We start from the raw sequence: 20,536 nt of genomic DNA, 5'->3' as shown, positions 1-20,536 counted from the left end.
TCTACAAACACGTGGTGAGAATGACAAAATCTTATGGAACACGTGGGAGTGGGAACAAAAGAATCATCAGAATCCAGAATTGAAAACGTGTCCTTGGTTTACACGTGAACAATATGTAGTGATGGGAATATGAACCATTATCCGCGGGCTCCGCCCCATTTGACCCGCTGCGGGGCGGGTGCGGGTCGAGTAATTTGAAAATTTTGGTTCGCGGGTACGGGTGCGGATTGAGTGATTTTTATGCGGGGCGGGTGCGGGTCAGCCAAAATTCAGTGCGGGTATCCGCCAACCCGTAAAAACTAAAAAAAAAAAGATTTTTTTTGAAAATATTATTTTTAAATAGAAAATTTTTAAAAAAAATAATTTAATTTTAATTATAAATAGATTAATATTTATTATTTTTAATAAAAAATATTTAAAATATTAAATTTTATTGTTATTTTTAATAAAAAATATTTAAAATATTAAATTTTATTGTTATTTTAATAAAAAATATTTAAATTAATAATTTTTAATATTATTAATATTATCCGCGGGTCTAGCGGATCACCCGCGGGTTTTAGCGGGGCGGGTGCGGATTTCATATTTTCTTCTTGCGGGTCAAGCGGATCAAATTTTTTAAGTAAAAAAAATCAGTTTACCCGCGGGTTGGCGGGTCAGCAGGGCGGGTTTGACCCGCAACCCAGCTCTAACAATATGGATATTGTATTTGACTTTTTTTTAGATGGGATGTACGGTCTTATGTGTACTTCCTACTCAGTCAAGAATCTAAAGGATGTGTACTTCCTCCTCGGTTAAGAATCTAAAGAATGTATACTTCCTCCTCGGTCAAGAATCTAAAGGATGTGTGTACTTCCTCTTGTCTTCATAATTTGAAAGAAGATTCACACGAATTTAAAATAAACTAAATATATAATTGTTTATGTCATGCTACAGGCGACAGCTGTTATTATTTTATAATTACGGTTTCAAGGTCTTTTAAAATAAAATGAGCTTGTATTTTGTTTTTGTGTGGATAATTAATTAGTACGCGCCCTGAAATTTCTTTTTTTATTATTGTTACTAGGGTAAACCCGCCCTACGGGCGGGCGAGTAAATAAATTAATAATACAATTTTTAAAAATATTAATTTATTTTTAACTTAAAGTAGCATTGACTTTTATAACTTTTTACAACAATTTTAACTATTTATTTTACTCAGTGACAAAAAAAAACTATTTATTTTACTATTCATTTTAGAAATTATATTATTTTCTAACTAATAAAATTTTAAAAAGTTAGTATTTACTTTCTATTTAGTGGTTTGCTTAGTTTAACTATATCAATAAAGAACAAACTTTTTAAAAAATTACAGACTATTGGAGTAAGTAAATGAAGTTATTTTTTTCTCAGAACCGTGTTTGATGTGTATTCAAAAAGGTATTTACCTTAGACTCTTGAATCTGTACTATTATTTACGAAGTAAATTTTTGCAACGGAGTTCTCACATTAAAAGTTAAAGCGGTTAATAGCTATACTACCCTTAATGAATTTGTATATAATTAACTATATAATCAAAAACGAATTTTTATTTATAATATTAATTTTTTTTTCAAAAAGATAAATTTTACATTGTGTTGTTATCTTAAAACATATTTTATATAATCAAAAACGAATTTTTATTTATAATATTAATTTTCTTTTCAAAAAGATAATTTTTACATTGTGTTGTTATCTTAAAACATATTTTTCAGTTATAAAATTTAAAATAAGATATAAAACTATTTATAATAATTAAGCGGTTAAAGTCATTGTTACCTTTAATGAATTTTATATATAATTAATTATATAACTACAAACGAATTTTTACTAATAATATTAATTTTCTTAAATAAGCTAATTCTTATATATTGTGTTGTTATCTTAAAATTTATTTTCAATTATAAAATTTAGAAAATAACAAATAAAAAATTTATAATTAAACATTAATCAACTAAATTTGTATAAATATATTTACTTAAATATTTTTAGTATGTGAATGTTTTCTTTTACAATTTCAGCATAATAATAAACATATATATTTTAGTTCAATTTACGTCATATATTTATATATATATAATTTGATGTTTGATTTTTTTTTTAAACAAAAATAATAAGTTATCATGCTGATTTTTGAATTAATAAAATATAAACTAATATATATATGTGTAAAACGATTAAGCCCGCAAGTGCGGACAAAACATCTAGTATATATAGAATTTTTGGGGCTCCAAATTTCTGAAAGTTTAGCCTCTCGTAGTGATTTAGACTTGAGGTTTCTCAACCCTCATAGTTAGTGACCTGTGTTCGAATCTTTGATTGTATATATATTTTGGAATATAATCTTTTATAGAAAGAAAAAGGAAACCAATAAGAAAAAGCTGAATGGCAAATCAAAAACGAATCAGGTCAAGTTTTATGGGTTAAAATAACATTTTTTCTGGAAGTTTTCTAAAAACACTATAAATCAAAAATCTTAATTTGAATTAGATATATTTCTAATCATTGTATCGCCTTTCAAAGAACTTTTGATACATTACACTACCTCGTTTTTTTCTCCATGCCACCATCCTCTTCGTTTATACACTGGTACTTTTTCCTCTTCTCTTTTGTTGATATAGTATGTTATGGTTTTGTTTTCATGATTTATATCCTATCAAAACTATATTAATTACATATTTACTTGTTATATGAAAGGCCCCATATTTTAAAATTGCCTTAGGCCTCTAGATAGCCTCGCACGGCACTGTTTCCTCTCTTAGTTATATATTTCTTTCATAAATTGAATTGTTTTTTGAGAGGCAATCCTGGGCAAGCACTTTGCTTCAGACACAATGATGATCGAGATACAAAGACTCATGTTCAGTTCAAGTTTAGTAGACAAACTAAGTCACTTCTGTATTTCTGTCTGTTTTTTGATATTCTAGTCTTTGATATTTTTTTTCTACAATTACTTCTAATCTAAGAAACTGTGTAATGTATTCGTCTTCTATTATCTTAATGTACTTTCTACCTATGAAACTGTTCAATCTAGTTCTCTGTTTTTATTCAGTATAATAATGCTCTGTTTTTTCAATCATCTTTTTTTTTGTTATTGCTCATACTTACAACATTTCTATTCATTAACATAACAATTTCATGACAAAATTCATGTTGTTATGAAGATATTAAGATAATGATCAAATGCATATAGGATAAAATGATATCACCACTTCGGTTTGGTGGGGAAGGAAGCATCTTATTGATTCCACAGACACCCCTGGTTTCCCAGTGTTCATCCTGATGTAACCTTTCTCCCCACCCTCCATGTTGGTCCCCAAGAATTTTTCACAATGATATAATCTGAACCCTTGCTTGATCCATACCCAACTGCAGTAACACCATGGTCCAAATCGACCACACTGCCCATCAAAGACATTTTTCACATACCAAAACACAATAATTCAAACATCAAGAAGATTATTCATTTTCCATGGATTTAATAATGTACTTACACCGCTGGAAGTCTCTAGCAGAAGCATCAATAGCGACACTGAGAGATTGATGAGCCAATGCCTTCAAGAGATTTTTCTCATCATTTCTACGTGCATCTTGGTGCCCGCTGATAGTTACCATTTCAGATTCATCTGGTTTAAAAACAAAGAGAATTAGTACGACCAATTTATTCCTTTTTTGCAGTTACACAAAAACCTTTTGCATTTAGAAAGTTCCTTCTTCCATAGAGTAAGGATAATCCTCTTCCTTGCGAATACGTTATTCACCACGTACTCAAAAGCATAATCCATGAAACCACTGTTGCAGCCATTGTTGTAAGTTGTGTCACAGACTACAATCTATGAGTTATGGTTCAGACAATGCTGTCAAGTTTGCGGTCACAATCTTGTTTACACCTTCCACTGCAGCAACTGTCCAAAAACGCCCAATAACTTCCTGCATAACAATTCAAAAAAAAAATCTAAATAAAAAATTAAAGCTATAACACATCAGAGTCCAAGATTTTTGCTTACCGCAAGAGCCTTGGTTCTTGACATAGTGCACGGCTCCTTTCGTTCTCCACTCAACAGATTTAGGCAAAGCCTCACATCAAAGTCCTTATAAGCGAACTCTTGCTCTTTCTACATCAGTCTTGAGCCCCAAACTCCATAATCTCTTCTTAATGATGATCGGAACACTCCGTAACCTCTCCTTCGTGGCTCAAATCTGAAAACTCGTTGAGACCAAGCCATTAGCTTTTCACTTTCTTGTTAGTCTGAATGCAACTGAATCTGTTACTGACGCTTGGTCACATCCCAAGCCACTCTCATAAATCTAAACCTCGAATTCGCTTCTCCAAAGGTCCTGGTTTTATCAACCGAGTCTTGATACAGACATATATAACCAAGCCTTCAAATCACAGAAAATGAAATTTTTTTTTTTTTGACATCTCACAGAAAATGAATTAACTTTGGTGTTTTCACAGTTTGAGAAGATGATGTTCAAAGGAAAAAAGCTAGCCTTTTTATAGCATTTTCAATCAGAAATTTAGATCCTTTATACCTGAACACCCCCGATCAGGTCTTCCTCCGTCAATATCATCGTTCAGATCGTGTACCTTTTGACGGCAACAGGAGCCGCATGGGGGAATCGTAATCAGATCTTCTCTTCTTCGTGTTGGAATTTCCAGATTCAACTTTTATCGGAGAAGATTTCTTGAGTTGATCACAGAGCTTGTTGATGTTTCCTTCGATCCATCCATGGGGACGAAGGCGGGTGAAGTTGAGACCACGGACCAGTGCCGCAGAACCAAAAAGAAAAAATACAGCTTGTATATAGAATAGAGGAGAAGCTGAAGCGTGAGTGATCACAGAGACAGATGATTAATTAAAGGAGGAGGGAGGAAATAAGTCGTAAATAGGAGTGGAAAAGTCGTGCACGATATACAAAAATGGAGAAGATGACTTGCTGGCGTTGTGTGGATGATGACGTGGATCATTAAAATGATATGATTGGTTGATTTAATTGGCTGACGTGGATAGGCTCAATGGAGCTCATATATCCCTTTTAATATAGTATAGATTAACGTTCGATTAAAAATAAGATAAAATGATAGGATAATTAACATAGGAAAATATGTTTTGAGCGAAAACAAAAATGTGTCGAAATTTTAGGATACTTCTTAAAATATAAAATATTTAGGGGGACAATCTGGTATTTTTATTGTCAAAAACTGGTATACAATTACGACGATTTGTTTTTTTTTTTTACCATCGTCTCAAATCAAATAAGAAAAAGTATTTGGGGTATAAATATAATACATATATGGACTCATGTTTCTGACATTATTGGCTACTGAGCTGTGGAACTCTTGTTTCATAGTCGTCGACCATTTCAAGCTTAGCTTGTTGTGGTGCCTCCATAGTGGTCACTGCCGGGATTTCACTTTGCTGACCTGGTATCATTTCCTCTATACTGGGTCCTACACTTCCATGCTGGCATTGGCCAAAATGTTTATGATGCTAATATTCATTTTTTGCTTAGTGTAAACAATTACTTAATCTTTAAATAAATAAAAAACCTGGTTCATAGAAGGGAACAAGGCCGATGATGAATACGCCTGGGCCCACTCAGAGAACATGTCACCATTGTGATTCGTTACGTGACATTCACTCATGTTGTTTTGGTTCGAACTTGAGCTACTACCTTGCAACAATGGTTCGTACATAGCCGATGACAATTCTCTGTCAAATTATAATTAATTTTATAAAAAGTGTATCCTTTTATGAAGAAAATGTGCAAAAATATGCATGTTATGATGTTTTGATTCGAAAGAAAATAAATATTTGAGGAAGCTTAGAAAACTATTAATTAGTACCTGAGTTGGTTAGAATGAGCCGATGCATCAAATAAATTGACTTGATTGTGTCCATTTTCAGGCAACCAACCTTCGAGGACGCCGTTTGCAAAAGGACCTGCAATGCCTTGTTGCATAGTGGATGCTTCGTATGAAGATAAATGGCTGTTTACGAGATGCTCTCGTCGTTGGACAACATGTGTTAACGTGTCGAGAAGTTGCTTCTCACAAACTTCATAATCCTCCATGCTAGTGAATCTTACTGGATCCGGTTCGTATCTCCTGCCCATATTATGTCACACAAAGGTATCCTAATATTGAATAATTAACATCTTATAAAATTATCGCATATACATATGACATGTTATTGTTTTTAAAAAAGACCTTAGTTCTTCCTCTGCCATTTGGAGTTGTTGTTGTAATCTACACACTTCTTGCTCAAGTTCCTACATTTTCCAATTATTCAATTAAACTAATTATAATTAGTGACAAATATATGAATATATATATAGTTAATCGATGGAGAACATGAATATTAATCACCTCGACATCGGACTTGATAGCTGCAGGGCTTTATTCAAATTGGTATATGGAAGAAAAAAACAGTGTATAGTTAGATTAGAAAAGCAGAATGTGTATGTTGGTGAACAATAGAAAATATCAAATGGGAATTATAAAGACAAATAAGAAGGAAGTTTCGGACTTGGTGAGTTGAAGAGCGATGTCATTTTCAGTCTTGAGCTGCTGCAAAATCCTTAATAGATACTGTCAAGTAATAACATTATCATTATTATTAGAGAAATACAAATCTGTCACATTTTGAGAGGAAAACAAAAGTGATTCAATAGGATCAGTGGAACCTCTTTGCTTTGGATGTCCCTGCGTATATAAAAAGGTAAAAATATGCAATAATTAATTTTTCCTTAGACCCAAATGATTATGTAATTGTAATGTAATTAAAAGAAGAGAAAAAGACTAGAATAGCACTAAACCAAGTTTTTGTTCCCAAAGTAGCACTCAAGGCTCAAAGTCACAAAAATAGGTTTCATTAAAGAGGTAATGTACACTTATACCCCTAGGGTTAATTAATCCAAACCTTAGGGTTTAGAGTTAAGGGGTGGGGTTTTGGAATTAGGATTTAAAATTTTATAAATAATAAATAATAAAATAAAAAATAAAAATTTTAAAAACAGTTTCAAAAAGTATTTTTAAATTATAAAAATAAAATCTGAAAAAAAAATAAAAAAAAGATTTAAAATTTTTTTTTAAAAAAAAATTATAAAAATTTCGAATCTGAAAACATATAATCTGAAACTATAAAAAAAATTTTTTTTTTTATTTTTATTTTTTATTTTTTTATTTTTATTTATTTTAGTTTGTTTATTTAATTTTAAACCAAGGGTATTATAGATATTTTACCCTTTAATGAATGTCATTTTTGTGACTTTCTCCTTCTAGTGCTATTTTTGAAACATAAACTTCAAAAGGTGCTATTATTGATAATTGCCCTTAAAAGAATGATACTTACGGGCGTCTATCCTGGTCAGGAAAGACTAGAGCACTGAAAAAAGTAAAGAAAAACAGAAGTCAAATTTACGAACAATCTTGAAAAGTGATTGAAAGGAAGCTAGTGTTAGCTTACTTCTCTCTTTCTTGGTTAGAGAGATTTATAAACCTTGTGAAAACATCTTCGATCCTGAAGAGATAAATTAAGAAATTATAAATCATATAGTCACATATATGTACGTAGTATACATCTATCATAATATATTTTACGTATCCAAACCCAAGAAAGCTAATGTTAATGGACCAAAAAGGTTTAAATGACATTAACATAACCTAGTTTTGCCTGAAAAGAGGCTAAGACGATCGGAAGGAGAGAACATGATAAGAGCAATGTCGATGTCGCAGAGAATCGACAATTCATAAGCTTTCTTAATCAAACCATTTCTACGTTTTGAGAAGGTTACTTGTCGATTCGTTGTGTTCTCAATTCTTTTGATCTCCAGTTTCACCCGACCCATATTGACGTAGCAAGAAGAGGTTTCTCTTGATACAAATGGGAATTTGCTGTAATGCTGATCAAGTAATCTCCAAGAGAGAGAAAAAAACATGTTGTAAGAGGATAGTGGTGTTAATATAGGGAGGGTGGAAGAAGGTGCATATATTTAGGCATTTTAGGAGGAACTAAAAATAGAGGTTGACTAAGTTCCTCTCTTTCTCTCTTGCCTTTGTTTTGTTGTAAATCCTGAAGCCTTTCACTTTTTGGTTGGAGATCTCTAGAGCCTACATTAAAACTTATGGGGCTTGAAATAATTAGAATTTAAAGACCATTAATGGATGATTATTGATTTATACATATAGATTTTTATTTATTATAGGCTCCAGGTTTAGGTCTTTGTTGTATGTATCTAAAGAGGTTCAGTTCCTGATCTTCACATCTACTTTGTCCTCCAAGTTGTAAATATTTGTTATAAATACAAAAATCAGTACAAAATGATTCAGTCTCATCTCAGGTCACAAAGCAATGGTGTCAAAGATAAAATCTTCCAACTCAAATCAGCCAATTGCAATGAACAACAAAAAAAGATCCCACAAAAAGAGAGGTTCATCATAACATATTTGCCCTTGTTCTTTATTGTACCAAAAGAGTCCTTCATTCATATGTGCATATTCTCAAGAAAGTCAGACAACCTATACAAGACATAACACAGCAGAGTTAAAATTTAAAAGTGACTGAAACAAGAAACTAACTTGAGTGATTGGAAGGCACCAACAATACCTTATATCTTTAGCTATCACAGTCTGCCCATCTTCTGCATCCAGATGCCTTAGAACCACTTCCTCCAAACGACCATCATGAAACGCATGCTGCAGAATCACACACACACACACCTTCTGAGTTTTAGAAGTACATCCATATAATATCAACACACCATCATCAAATACTACATTCCAATGGCAAAATAGCCATACTATAATCCACATAAACGACAAAGGATAGTCCCATCTACCATATCAATAACCATAATGACCTAAGAGGCTAGGACTCTCACTTTAAATAGTAACTTTAAATATGTTAATAGCTATCCTCATTGGAGTCATCATCATCGGAGTCCATATCCAAGTTCATGAGTAACATCATCATGTCTGTTGAAGTCAGTTCATTATCATCATCATCCGAATCTTCAAATCCAAAAGGACCATATCCTCCTTCAGACATTATGTTCCCCATCATATTAAGAAACGCATTAATCTCTGAGAAGTTAGATCCAGAGGTGGGCCTTGGACGCCTTGGAGGTGGCCTGTGGTGTCTCCATGCATATGACCCTGGCTTCACAGTGTGCTGTGAACACAATAACATCCAATAAAAGGACTAATCAAACTTCCTAAAAGACTTAAAACTTGGTTGGCAAAATTCTACAAACCCAAACAATTTATATATAATCCTAAAGTTTCAAGAGGCCATTGATTATAGTGTGACTCAAACAGATAACCACAAAATGTTTGTGAATGTAATCACTCTTCAAAGATAATAAGACACAAAACTGATTCAATATAGCAGTCACATAATACCAGAAAAAATTAACAGCAATCATATGACTAGAGAATAATACCTTGTAGAAGCAACTTGTCCCAAATGGACAGTTCCCATCTCCAAAATTGAAGTGCTTACAATCAATTGACCTGAGCTTGTCCCTGTAGTTGTCCATAATTCCCTTTTTCTCCTCAGGATCTGAGAACCATATGACACTAGGAACAACGAAATACGATAGCTTGCGGCATATGGGGCAAGCCCTGAGCGTGCTGTTGACATCCATACCAGTGGAAGGAGAGCTGCTACGCCAGTTCCTGATGCACCCTATGCAGAAAGCGTGATCACACTCGGTGAGTATCCCGAACTTCCGTTCGGCCGGAGTGGGTTTGGAGAGCACACGCTCCAAGCAGACGCAGCACTCCACGTCCTGGCTAAGTTTCAACGCTTCGAGCTGCTTATGCTTCTTCTCGCACGATCTCTTGTGCTCCTCTCTCTCCACTGGTCTGAAGGGATGCAAGCAATGTTTCTGACACGTTGGGCAGAGGTCTCCGTGGATGTGGGGGCATTGGTCGCCGCGTGGGCAGTCGCCGGCTGCGGCGTATGAGCAGATGGGTTGGTCTTCTGGTTTGGTTGCGTCAGTGTTGTTGACCTCGTTGTCTAAGGAAGCCAAAGTCCACGCTGGTGATGAGCTTAAATCTCTTTCGGAAACAAAGGGAGAAGATAGGTAGGTGGAAGATGAGGCAGGAGATGGGTGAGGAGGGCGAGAAGGTTTGACATGTTCGTACCTGCATCTGCTTCCGTAAGAGCAGTTGCCTCTCTGGTAGAAAGTGCAAATCTAGGATACACAAACCAAAGTTTCAAGTTAATGAATAAACGGTGGTTCATCTTATATACATTAGAGAAGAAGAAGAAGAAGAGGTTACATTGTTTGAAGGATCCTTCCAGTCATGTGAGAACTCACAGTTGTCTCCTTTTAAGCAAGCACCGTGAGCAAAGAACTTACAAAGGATCCTAAGAGACAAAACAAACAAACCAAAAAGGAGTGAGAAAGCATACATAGAGATGAATCCATTTTTGAGAAAGCATTCAAAAATCATTACTTTTTTTTTATCAAATTGCAATTAAGAATCGTGGAGTTTGAGCATAAACGTTAAGAAGCAAGAGAAGAAACACGTTTAAATAGGTTAAGGAAGCACCTTTTCGACATGGGGGTGATCGGGAATCGAGAAAAGAGCAAAACTTTTTAATCGGAGGAGTGAGACAGCGTCACTGGGTAGCTGAGATCCGTTTTGCTCTGGCTTTGAGCTTTCGACACGGTGTTAGTCTACAAAAGGTGGCGATTTCGTCGGGGGTATAGACAAGGCGGCGTATCGTAAAAGGTGCGTTTCTCAGGATTCTTCTTCTTCTTATTCAAAATTCCAAATTAGGACAAATGAACTGCAGACGTATCCCGACCGTACACTCTTATTACAACGCCGCGGTCTGATTGTCATTAAACCTATTTATCTTTTATATATAAATAAATGTGGAAGGCCCAATGAGCCCATCTCTAATTTTCATTAAATCCATAGTATTATCCTATATATAACCCAACGGGCCCATCTTGATGAATGATCGCATTCTTGCCAGATTCAAACCTAATGTTACAATGTTCAGTATATATATACACGTATTTCACTCCTCTACATCTACAGCTACATATGTATGTACAAATATACGCTTTTTTATGCATATTTACATGTTTCTTAATATAAACCGTTGGAGATTCTCCTGTGGCTGATCAAGAAAGTGTGAAGAATCATGTATACATATAACAAACTTAGCTGAACTTACCAATCTTGTTTTTTTTCTTTCTTAATTGTTCCTTAAGCATGGTATATGAACGAATCCACTATCTCTGGTACCATGAAAATACCTGTAAAATTAATAAAAATTATTTTTTTATGCAATGTGACAAGTACTCTGTTTTGTCTTTGGCGAAGAAAGCATGTTATTAAACAAGTATTCGGTTCATCCCTTTTGTTAATTTTAATTAACATTTTACATTTGTCTTTTTGCAATTTTAATAATGTTGAATGTCATCATTTACAAAGCTAAATTTGTTACTTCATGTTCTGTTCATGACTTTTCCCGGTAAAAACTTTACAAATTGATATTAGCTGTGCTGTTCATTGAATCTCTATAGATTTATATATTCAATAAGCTATTGTAATGATTAAAATCTTCTTACTCTATTAGTTTAGTCGTTCTCAAGCGTGGGTTGTACCTGAAATAAAAAAGGGTATAATTCATACCATCCACTTTCTTTAGATTACTAGTATTGCATTTTAAAATGTTAGGGTTGTTATCATTTGTTATTATAATTTGTACTAGATGAACTAAAATAAATGTATTTCTTTAAATTTTCTGATAGCAAAGGGAATCAGGTATTACAATAGTATCAACAGAATTAATGTAATCATTTTTTAGTAAAGCATATCCCATTTTTAGAGTATAAAACCAATTACAACACTTGAATTCAACAAACCCTTTCATTTAATATTCCGCTTGGAATATTATTCCTGATAGAAAGAATCTTTTATTTCGAATAATTCGTTTATATTAAAACAAAACAAATAGTGCTAATACTTATTCCGTTTCAAAGTACTTATTGTTTTGGAGAAAACAATTCGTCTTAAGTGGCGTTTTAAAGTTTAAAGGCAAAATTTATTAATCCTAATTCTCTGTTAATTTTTTTATTGGTTGAAATATAGTTAGGTGTATAGGTAATGATGTTTTTCTATTGAAAATATACAAAATTAAATATATTTTTTAATTTGTGTGCACAAACCTAAAACGACAATTAAAATAAAACGGAGAAAGTAATATTTTGTGTTGTTTATAAGTCATTAGACCACCACCGTCTGATTAGTTATTTTTAACAATGAAAGTGATGTAATGATCTAAATATTTTTGGACATGTTAATTAATGATCAATCATCACTGATCATGAACTTTTCCATTCATAATAAGATAATTGTAGACATACTATTTTAGATTCAATTTTTAATGCTAATATTTTCCCTCATTAAAAAACGAAAATGTCCTTGATTCTATTATTTATGTGAATGTATTTTATAATCATATACAGAGTGTGACCCTTACGAATGCTAAAGAGTTCAATTTTGCAACGTCGTACATAAAACTTGGGAAGCTTTTTTGTATTGTTTTGGTTTGTGTTAATCATGGAATATTGTGGACTTATGTTAGGATATGATTAACATGAAAATAAACCGATTGGATAGCTTGCAATAAGTAACTTCAATAAATTTACATGTACTAAATAATTGGATTGACGAATAGTTGTCATTAATGATTCCATTAGAGAAGATTCTATCATTACAAATCTTCTTGAATTTTTTCGGGTATGGATCAAGATTATGGTAAACAAATGTTTAAGCTGCGTGGAGCGTCGATCAAGCAACGGTTATAGACCGTCCGATGCAACACTTTTGACAAAATCAAACCAACAAATGGTTTTTAGAATATTGTATTTTTTTGATATTAATTATACCAATAAAAATAGCATTACAAGCCGGCAAGTAGGTCCCACAATAATCTTTCCTATGTGTTTGGCCGTCGTGTTCTTTCCTATTTAAACTCTTATTCACACTCCAGACTCAATAGATACAGTGTAAGAGAAGATACATAGAGAGACTTGAATACACAAACTCTCTTCTCCGATCCAAAGGTTATAAGCAAAGATGGACGTTTTTGATGGACTTCCAGATCCTATCGTCGTCTATATCTTGGACAAAGTCGGCGACGTCAAAACCTTGCTTCGTTGCAGTTCCCTCTCTAAGCGATTCAACTCGCTCGTCCCTCAGTCCGAGTCACTCATCCTCCGTCTCGACCAAGTCGTTACCACCGAGTCACCACCCGATTCTCCCGTCAGCAACTTCTTTAAATCTGTATGCAAACCCTTTCACGGTTTGTTTTCTCTGTTTTCTAAACCGGCTAAACCAATCCCAACCACAAATCTTTCTCCGGTTATCCCTTCCAAGCTTCTCTCCCGGTTCGACCGGATCAAGAATCTTGACGTGGAGCTTCCAGGGGGAGATGCAAAGCCGGAGAAAGGCGCCGGAATTAAGTGGAAAGCAGAGTTTGGTAAAACTCTCAAAACATGCGTCGTTGTAGCGTTTCGCTCCGCCTCCACCGTGTCTTCTCCCGACGGTGAGTCAGACGCCGAGTTCGTGACTGGTCTTAAAACGCGCGTGGAGTGGACGATAAAGGCGTTGATGGCCGCGTCGACACGTCATCACCTGATGAGCCAAGTCGTGAAGGAGCACAAGGAGATGTATGAGTAAACGTAGATATTCTCATTAATTATCAACAATGTACAATTGGGGTTTATATACACTTCATAATTAACTCTAAACCGAGTCTAACCGGTAAGCTAAGTAGCTAATACTAAACCGATATATACAATGACTCTATATACACTAATAGTCCCCCTCAAGATGGGACAAAGATATTGAGAAGACCCATCTTGCCATACAGACGTCGAAACGGAGCCGGATACAGAGCTTTAGTGAAAGGATCAGCTAGTTGCAAGTCAGTACGCACATGAAGCAATTTGAAATAACCTGCAACCATTCTTTCCCGTACGCTGTGACAATCAATCTCCAAGTTCTTCGTGCGCTCATGAAACACAGCATTGTGTGCAATATGAATCGCAGCAGTGTTGTCACAAAATAACAATGACGGTTTGGCGAGATTGAAGTGAAGTTCTTTGAGGAAGTTAGTAAGCCAGAAAAGCTCATCAGAAACCACCGAAAGACTTCTATACTCTGCTTCATTGCAGTAGTAGTCTTTAAGATAAGCAGGTGTTTTAGTTTTCCTGTGTGATGTCTGATCAGAGGAATCAGAAACATCAGAAGAAGGAATTGCAGTGGGCAAAACCTTCGGGATTGATGCAGAAGAAGAAGTTTCTGCATCAGGAGAAAACACAGGAGAAACCATGGGATCTATGTTGGAAGTTGAGGAAGTTAGATCAGGGAAAAAATTATGATGTTCTGAATCTAAATCAACTCCAACGAAAGGAAAAAGATCCTCATGAAATGTAACATGACGAGAAACTGAAATGGAATTAGTTTGAAGATCGAGGAGCTTGTATCCTTTAACACCTGGAGGGTAACCTATAAGGACACAAGCACGAGCTCTAGGATCGAATTTGTGTCTGCCCTTGGGTGAGGTAGAAGCATAACATAAGCAACCAAATGTTTTAAGTGAAATGTAATCAGGGAGCTTTTTGGTTAAGAGTTCAAAAGGACTTTTATGATCAGTGATGAGAGAAGGAATGCGATTAATGAGATGAACAGCGGTGAGAACGCAATCACCCCAATAACAAAGAGGAATATGAGATTGAAATTGAAGAGAACGAGCAACATTTAAGATATGTTGGTGTTTTCGTTCCACAACAGAATTTTGTTGTGGAGTTTCTGGGCAGGAATGAAAGGAAAGAATGCCTTTTGATTGAAAGAAAGAGGTGAAATTGAGTTCTGGTGCATTGTCAGATCTAACCCTCTTAAGTTTCCTATCAAATTGGGTTTCTACCATGGTAACAAAAATAGGGAAGACTGTAATGACATCAGACTTAGACTTTAGGAGATACACCCATGTTGCCCGAGAGAAATCATCCACAATGGTAAGAAAATACCGAAAGCCATCATGAGTAGGAATTGAAAAGGGTCCCCAGACATCTATGTGAACAAGATCAAAAGGTTCAGTGCTTCTATTTTTACTTGTGGGAAAAGGTAAATGTTTTTGTTTAGAGAGATGGCAAACGTGACAATGAGTATCATCTTTATTCAAATTTTTGGGAAAAGACAACAAAGATTTCATTGTTTCAAGTTTAGAATGAGAAGGATGACCTAATCTCTTATGCCACATTTCCATACTAACAACAGACCCAACAAAGTTTTTAAAAGAAGACACGGTACCTTGTGAAGAAACTGACTCGATGTCCAAGAAATAAAGGTTTGCGACTTCTCTACCCATTCCAATCATTAATTCCTGTGTAGGCTCCTGAATACCACAAGAAAACTCATCAAACCAGACTCTACAATGCATCTTCTTTGTAATGCAACTGACACTAAGTAGGTTGAACTTAAATTGTGGGATGTATAAGACATCAGTTAAGGTAATGTGGCTACCTAGACTAATGTTTCCTATTCCAACAATGTTCACCAGAACTCCATTAGGAAGGGTTACGTTAGTGTCAGGGAGGGTTTTAACAGAAGTAAAAGATGATTGTTGATGAGAAATATGGTTGGTTGCTCCTGAATCTATCACCCAAGCATTAATGGCATTGACAGAAGTGTTTGTGGAACAAATATAAGGCCTATCAACTCCGGTAAAAGAACAAAGGATAGAGGGAGTGAAAGTACCGGAAATTGGGCAAGTGTTTGATGAAGAAGAAGGCACAGAAACTGAGACAGAGTGAACCTCGGGTTTAGGATGATCCATTGGACTCTGAAGCTTGCTACTGAGGAAGGACACGAGCTGTTGAATCTGAATAGGAGACAAATCATCTGATACAGCTTCTTCAACCGTTACATTAGCAGTAACTGGAATGGAGATTTTATCATTCCTCTGATTCGGCTTGAAGCTGTTAGGATAACCATGCTTCTTGTAACATTTGTCAACAACATGTCCAACACGATGGCAATGCGTACAATATGGTCTATCTTTCCTGATATATCCCCCAGATGGTCCACTAGATGATGAAGAAAATGACTGAGGTATAGCACCATGTCCTGAAGATTGAGACACATGAAAAGCTGTTGTAGAGAGATCCGGAGAAGGCAGGACAGATGCATTTCTTTGACTATCCTCCTGATCAAGAAGATTAAACACCTCTGATAGAGAAGGGAAGGCTTTCTTCATTAATATCCTGCTGCGAATACTCTCATAGCTTTCATTCAATCCCATAAGAAAATCAATGACACGGTTAGTCTCTTTCTCAGCCAAGAACTCTTCAACAGTTGAGGCAGGTGGTTGAATACTGATTAATTCTTCCCAAAGAGCCTGCGTTTGTGTGTGATAGGACGAGAGATCCAAACTCCCTTGACGCAATGAATGGATCTGATGTCGAAGCTTATAGAGACGCGGAAGGTTTGATTTGTGAAAACGAGTATGCAAATCCTTCCATATATCTGCAGCATGCTTGATGTATAGAATGCTAGTGTAGATCTTCTTAGATACACTATTCAGCAACCAAGACTTGACCATACTATTGCAACGACACCAAATCTTGAAATATTGATCATTCTCCAGAGGTTTAGCAATCGATCCATCCAAGAAACCTAGCTTATTCTTAGCTTCAAGACTAGTCGTCATAGCAATCAACCAGATTCCATAGTTGTTTCCATCTAGAGGTTCTGAGACTAAGACTAGGCCGGGATGATCGGAGTTATGCAAATAGTATGGAGAATGAATATTGTTAGGACTGTTGGATACCTCAAAACGATCAGCGGAAGATATCACAGTAGGTCGAGAATCGACGAATCGAGCTGCGTCACCGGATGTAGGAGAAAGAGACTCCGATGGTTGACGAGCTGGATTAGAGTGCGACGCTTCACCACGAGTCATCGGAGAGATTGGAGAATCTGCAACTGGTGAACTCGGATGATTAGAACGATACTTCGATTTACAGGTTCGCTTTCCCATTGAGAATCGATTCAGCTGAGACGAGGCTTGAATCGCACAGGAAGACGAGGAGATATGCAAATCGACGGTGGAATGATGATCGGTGAACGAGATCCGGCGAGATTCCGGTGAGAATCCGACGGGAAAATGCGATTGATCGAATGCGAGAAAGTTTGTTAGAGAATGAGAATGATTTGCTCTGATACCATATGAGTAAACGTAGATATTCTCATTAATTATCAACAATGTACAATTGGGGTTTATATACACTTCATAATTAACTCTAAACCGAGTCTAACCGGTAAGCTAAGTAGCTAATACTAAACCGATATATACAATGACTCTATATACACTAATAAGATGGAGAGCTTAGTGATGCATGAAAGAGGAGGAGAAGGGACGGTGGTGATGAAATCCGAGGGGCTGAGAGAGTTTCGAAAGACGGAGGCCGCGCGTGATCAAGAACTCGAGGAGCGCGTGGAAAAAAAACAGAGGAGTGTGGTCCCGAGCGTGAGGATGAGCATGAGACACGCGCCGTCGCTTAAGCTAAAGAGTGGTATATGTTTAGAATCCGCGACCCTCGTGATCGTAAGGCCGAGCAGGGAATATTCAGACGTCGGAGATGATGAGCTGGCGACGGAGGCTTTCGCTGGGAGTTGTATGTACGGTGAAGCGGTCGCGGCTTTGTTAAAGCGTAATAAGAACACGTTAGATATGAATTCGTTTTGATGGGGCTTGTAATAACGGGCCTTGTAAGAGATTGTTTTCTTTCTTGCACGTGTGCAGTGTGCGCATGTTTAAATATTATACTATACAAAGTTGGTTTCAACGTTCTCGACTTATTATCATACCATTTTGGTCAATATTTCGAAGAATATGCGGATTTTAATCCTTTCGTGATCAAAAAGATACACAATAATATGGCATGAAGCTGCTGTAGATATCTAACTGCTACCAACAAACTCTGTACATACATCCTTAGATGATCACACATGTACTGATGTACAGTTACGATTCACACACGCACAAGTAAGCTTATACTATATAAACCTCTATGCATTCGATTCACAGAATTATGGAGAAATCGAGTTCGATCACTATTAACTAAGAATATTCGTTCAACTACATCTGTGTATTTGTTATAGAATGTAAAAGTCATTAAAAACAAATAAAAATTGCAATTCGTTTGAGTTTATTTTATTGGTTCTAAAGTGGGATTCGTTCGAAATGAACGACAAAAACATCATCCCAATGGACATGTTGAGATACTTCATCCAAGTTCAAAAGGACTTGGACCAATATAAGTATTGCCAGTTGATTTTATTTCTAACCTTCAAAAACAATTTCGTTTGTTTTTATCCTAAATGAGATATCAAACATGAGAAGGCATGTACGGAAGGCATGGCACGGTCAATCGTCACCCAAGTCTTCTTATCAAGTTCATCGACAAGCAAGTACGGAACCGAATCAGTTCTTTACGTGGACGAGGAGGAACAACTTTCAACAAAACAATGGTGGTCTGGTTTTCTACTCGAGACTAGGCTGCTGTGATTTATGAATGTTTCAAAAAACTATCTCTCGTATTAGACTAAAGTTGCACTAGTTGTACAAAAGCCTTTTTTGATTTGAATAAATTTAACATTCTTTCAAAAAAAAAAAGAGATATCAAACATGCTGTATGTGTGTTATGCTTCTTCATTTTTGTTATTTAGTGTAGAATTGATGAATGTAGATATATGATATTGTATGGGTTCATTTGATAGACACAACAAAGATCATTTCTTCTTGCAATCGTAGTCAGTTTCACAACAATTTCTTCACATACATATGTTTGCAAGAACATTAGTTACAACAATATGAAAATATGAATTGTTGTAGAACAATCATTTTACTTATGATAAACAAATACGATAAGTCGATAATTTATAAACTTTTACAATACACATATTGTTTTTCAAACAAATACGAAAACAAGGCAAATGTTGTTTTTCAACCAGACACATATATGACCACTAGATAAAGTTCAACAATAAAAATGGATGATATACGAGAAGTATGACAGTTCATCTCACTGGCCAAGCATAAAGCATCTTCAGTAGTTTCACCTTAACCTCATAAGCAGATCCCCTCGTGTACCTCACTTCTAACTTCATTGACACATGATCACAACAAAATTTTAGATGAATAAAAGCAAAGCAAAACCAAAATATAAGCACAACACAAGCAAAACAAAAGAAAAAAAAATATTTTTAGAAGAAAAGATTGTGGATTTGACAGCTATGAAAGTTTAAGTCATTAATTGATTATCAAATTAGAATATGAAATCTAGAAACTACATATTTTTTAGATTATTTACAGAAGAAAAATCACTATTTAGCTTTTTGAAGAAGCTAATAAGTGTATGTCTTCTAGTTGAAATTATATGTTTTTGTTGTTGTGAAATTATATGTTTTTTTTTGTTGTGGCCCTATTGATTAGTATATGATTGTGAACCTATTCATTAACTATTTATACTTTGCGTCCTTTATGACAACTCTTTCTTGCGATGAGTCTGAGATAAGTGCAATAACCGTTGAGTCCGGCAAGTGTTGAGTCCGGCAAGTGTTGAATCCGGCAATGTCTGGTTCAGATATGAGTTTGAGACGGGATCTAGCGAAGTTGAGAAGTCTCTGCCTTGTAATATGTTTCTTGTATGTGGTCACGGCGGCCCCTGTGAGTCTGAGGAGACGTTTGGATTCTCTGGATCCTAGAGTCAATACTCTATTTTCGATAGCCGAAGATATTGGTTTTCCGCGTGTCCTTGCAGAGCGTTGGAGAGGAAGTGATCCCTGTCAACACTGGTACGGGATCGACTGTACATATGGTATCATCACGACCATAAAATTAATAAACTCCAATATGACCGGTATCATATCTCCGAGATTCGCAGAGCTTAATTCTCTGAGTGTGATTGATCTTTAACATAACAGACTAACCGGCATCATCCCTCTCGAGCTTCTTACCAAGTTAAAGAAGCTGGTCATTCTTGATGTTTCCTATAATGACCTGCATGGTAAAGTTCTAGAGTTTAGGAAAGAGGTTGTATTTGCTGAAGGCAACCCGCAGATTGAGAAGGATCAGGTTATCTCGAGACAATCTTTCATTTGGATTGGTATTGGGATAGGGTTTTTGCTCCCTGGAGTAATAGGAGTTCTGTTTTACTATCTGGTGATTAGAAAGAGGACTTCTGTTATGGAGACATGACGGAGCGGAAGTAACCGTTAGTAACCGATAATACAAAGGTAATGTTGAATTCTTAGAATGCATGTTATCTTAGTCTTCTTAAATCTGTTGAGTTTTCAGAGAACGCCCAGAAATAAGGTTTCAAGAATTGTTTAGCACAAAGCTCTAAGTTTTATAAATCAGTAATCAAACGTTTCTTAGTTGTGAATTGAACACCATCACATTTGGTTAGTGGAGAT

At 35.5% G+C, this 20,536-nt stretch overlaps 4 protein-coding genes across 4 annotated transcripts; 1 reads left to right on the top strand and 3 right to left on the bottom strand.

The window, feature by feature from the left end:
* Window positions 1-3,040: 3,040 nt before the first annotated feature.
* Window positions 3,041-8,029, bottom strand: LOC103835708 (agamous-like MADS-box protein AGL104). Its single transcript, XM_009111899.3, has 13 exons — window positions 7,688-8,029; window positions 7,491-7,544; window positions 7,377-7,409; window positions 6,709-6,727; window positions 6,552-6,613; window positions 6,392-6,419; window positions 6,233-6,294; window positions 5,870-6,130; window positions 5,573-5,735; window positions 4,026-5,486; window positions 3,709-3,948; window positions 3,513-3,644; window positions 3,041-3,419 (listed from the first exon to the last, which is right to left on the bottom strand). Exons 1-10 carry the CDS (start codon window positions 7,960-7,962, stop codon window positions 5,337-5,339), a joined length of 1,107 nt encoding a protein of 368 aa, XP_009110147.2. The 5' UTR covers window positions 7,963-8,029; the 3' UTR covers window positions 3,041-3,419; window positions 3,513-3,644; window positions 3,709-3,948; window positions 4,026-5,336.
* On the bottom strand, window positions 3,293-4,593 carry LOC103836261 (cysteine protease XCP2). The gene is made up of 6 exons (XM_033278115.1): window positions 4,555-4,593; window positions 4,026-4,133; window positions 3,872-3,948; window positions 3,701-3,810; window positions 3,515-3,644; window positions 3,293-3,419 (listed from the first exon to the last, which is right to left on the bottom strand). Exons 1-6 carry the CDS (start codon window positions 4,591-4,593, stop codon window positions 3,293-3,295), a joined length of 591 nt encoding a protein of 196 aa, XP_033134006.1.
* Window positions 8,030-8,305: 276 nt separating the features above from the next.
* On the bottom strand, window positions 8,306-10,855 carry LOC103835707 (putative RING-type E3 ubiquitin transferase C3H69). The gene is made up of 5 exons (XM_009111898.3): window positions 10,583-10,855; window positions 10,310-10,397; window positions 9,466-10,221; window positions 8,631-8,719; window positions 8,306-8,542 (listed from the first exon to the last, which is right to left on the bottom strand). The coding sequence occupies exons 1-5, from the start codon at window positions 10,591-10,593 to the stop codon at window positions 8,509-8,511; spliced, it is 978 nt and encodes a 325-aa protein (XP_009110146.1). The 5' UTR covers window positions 10,594-10,855; the 3' UTR covers window positions 8,306-8,508.
* Window positions 10,856-13,129: 2,274 nt separating this feature from the next.
* Window positions 13,130-13,732, top strand: LOC103836260 (F-box protein At1g22220). Its single transcript, XM_009112507.1, has one exon. It carries the CDS (start codon window positions 13,130-13,132, stop codon window positions 13,730-13,732), a length of 603 nt encoding a protein of 200 aa, XP_009110755.1.
* The last annotated feature ends 6,804 nt before the right edge of the window (window positions 13,733-20,536 follow it).

Source organism: Brassica rapa, chromosome A08 (assembly GCF_000309985.2).
Source record: "Brassica rapa cultivar Chiifu-401-42 chromosome A08, CAAS_Brap_v3.01, whole genome shotgun sequence".
Classification (NCBI taxonomy): domain Eukaryota; kingdom Viridiplantae; phylum Streptophyta; class Magnoliopsida; order Brassicales; family Brassicaceae; genus Brassica; species Brassica rapa.
Note: the sequence above shows the minus strand (reverse complement) of the source record. Positions and strands in the feature narration are given on the sequence as shown.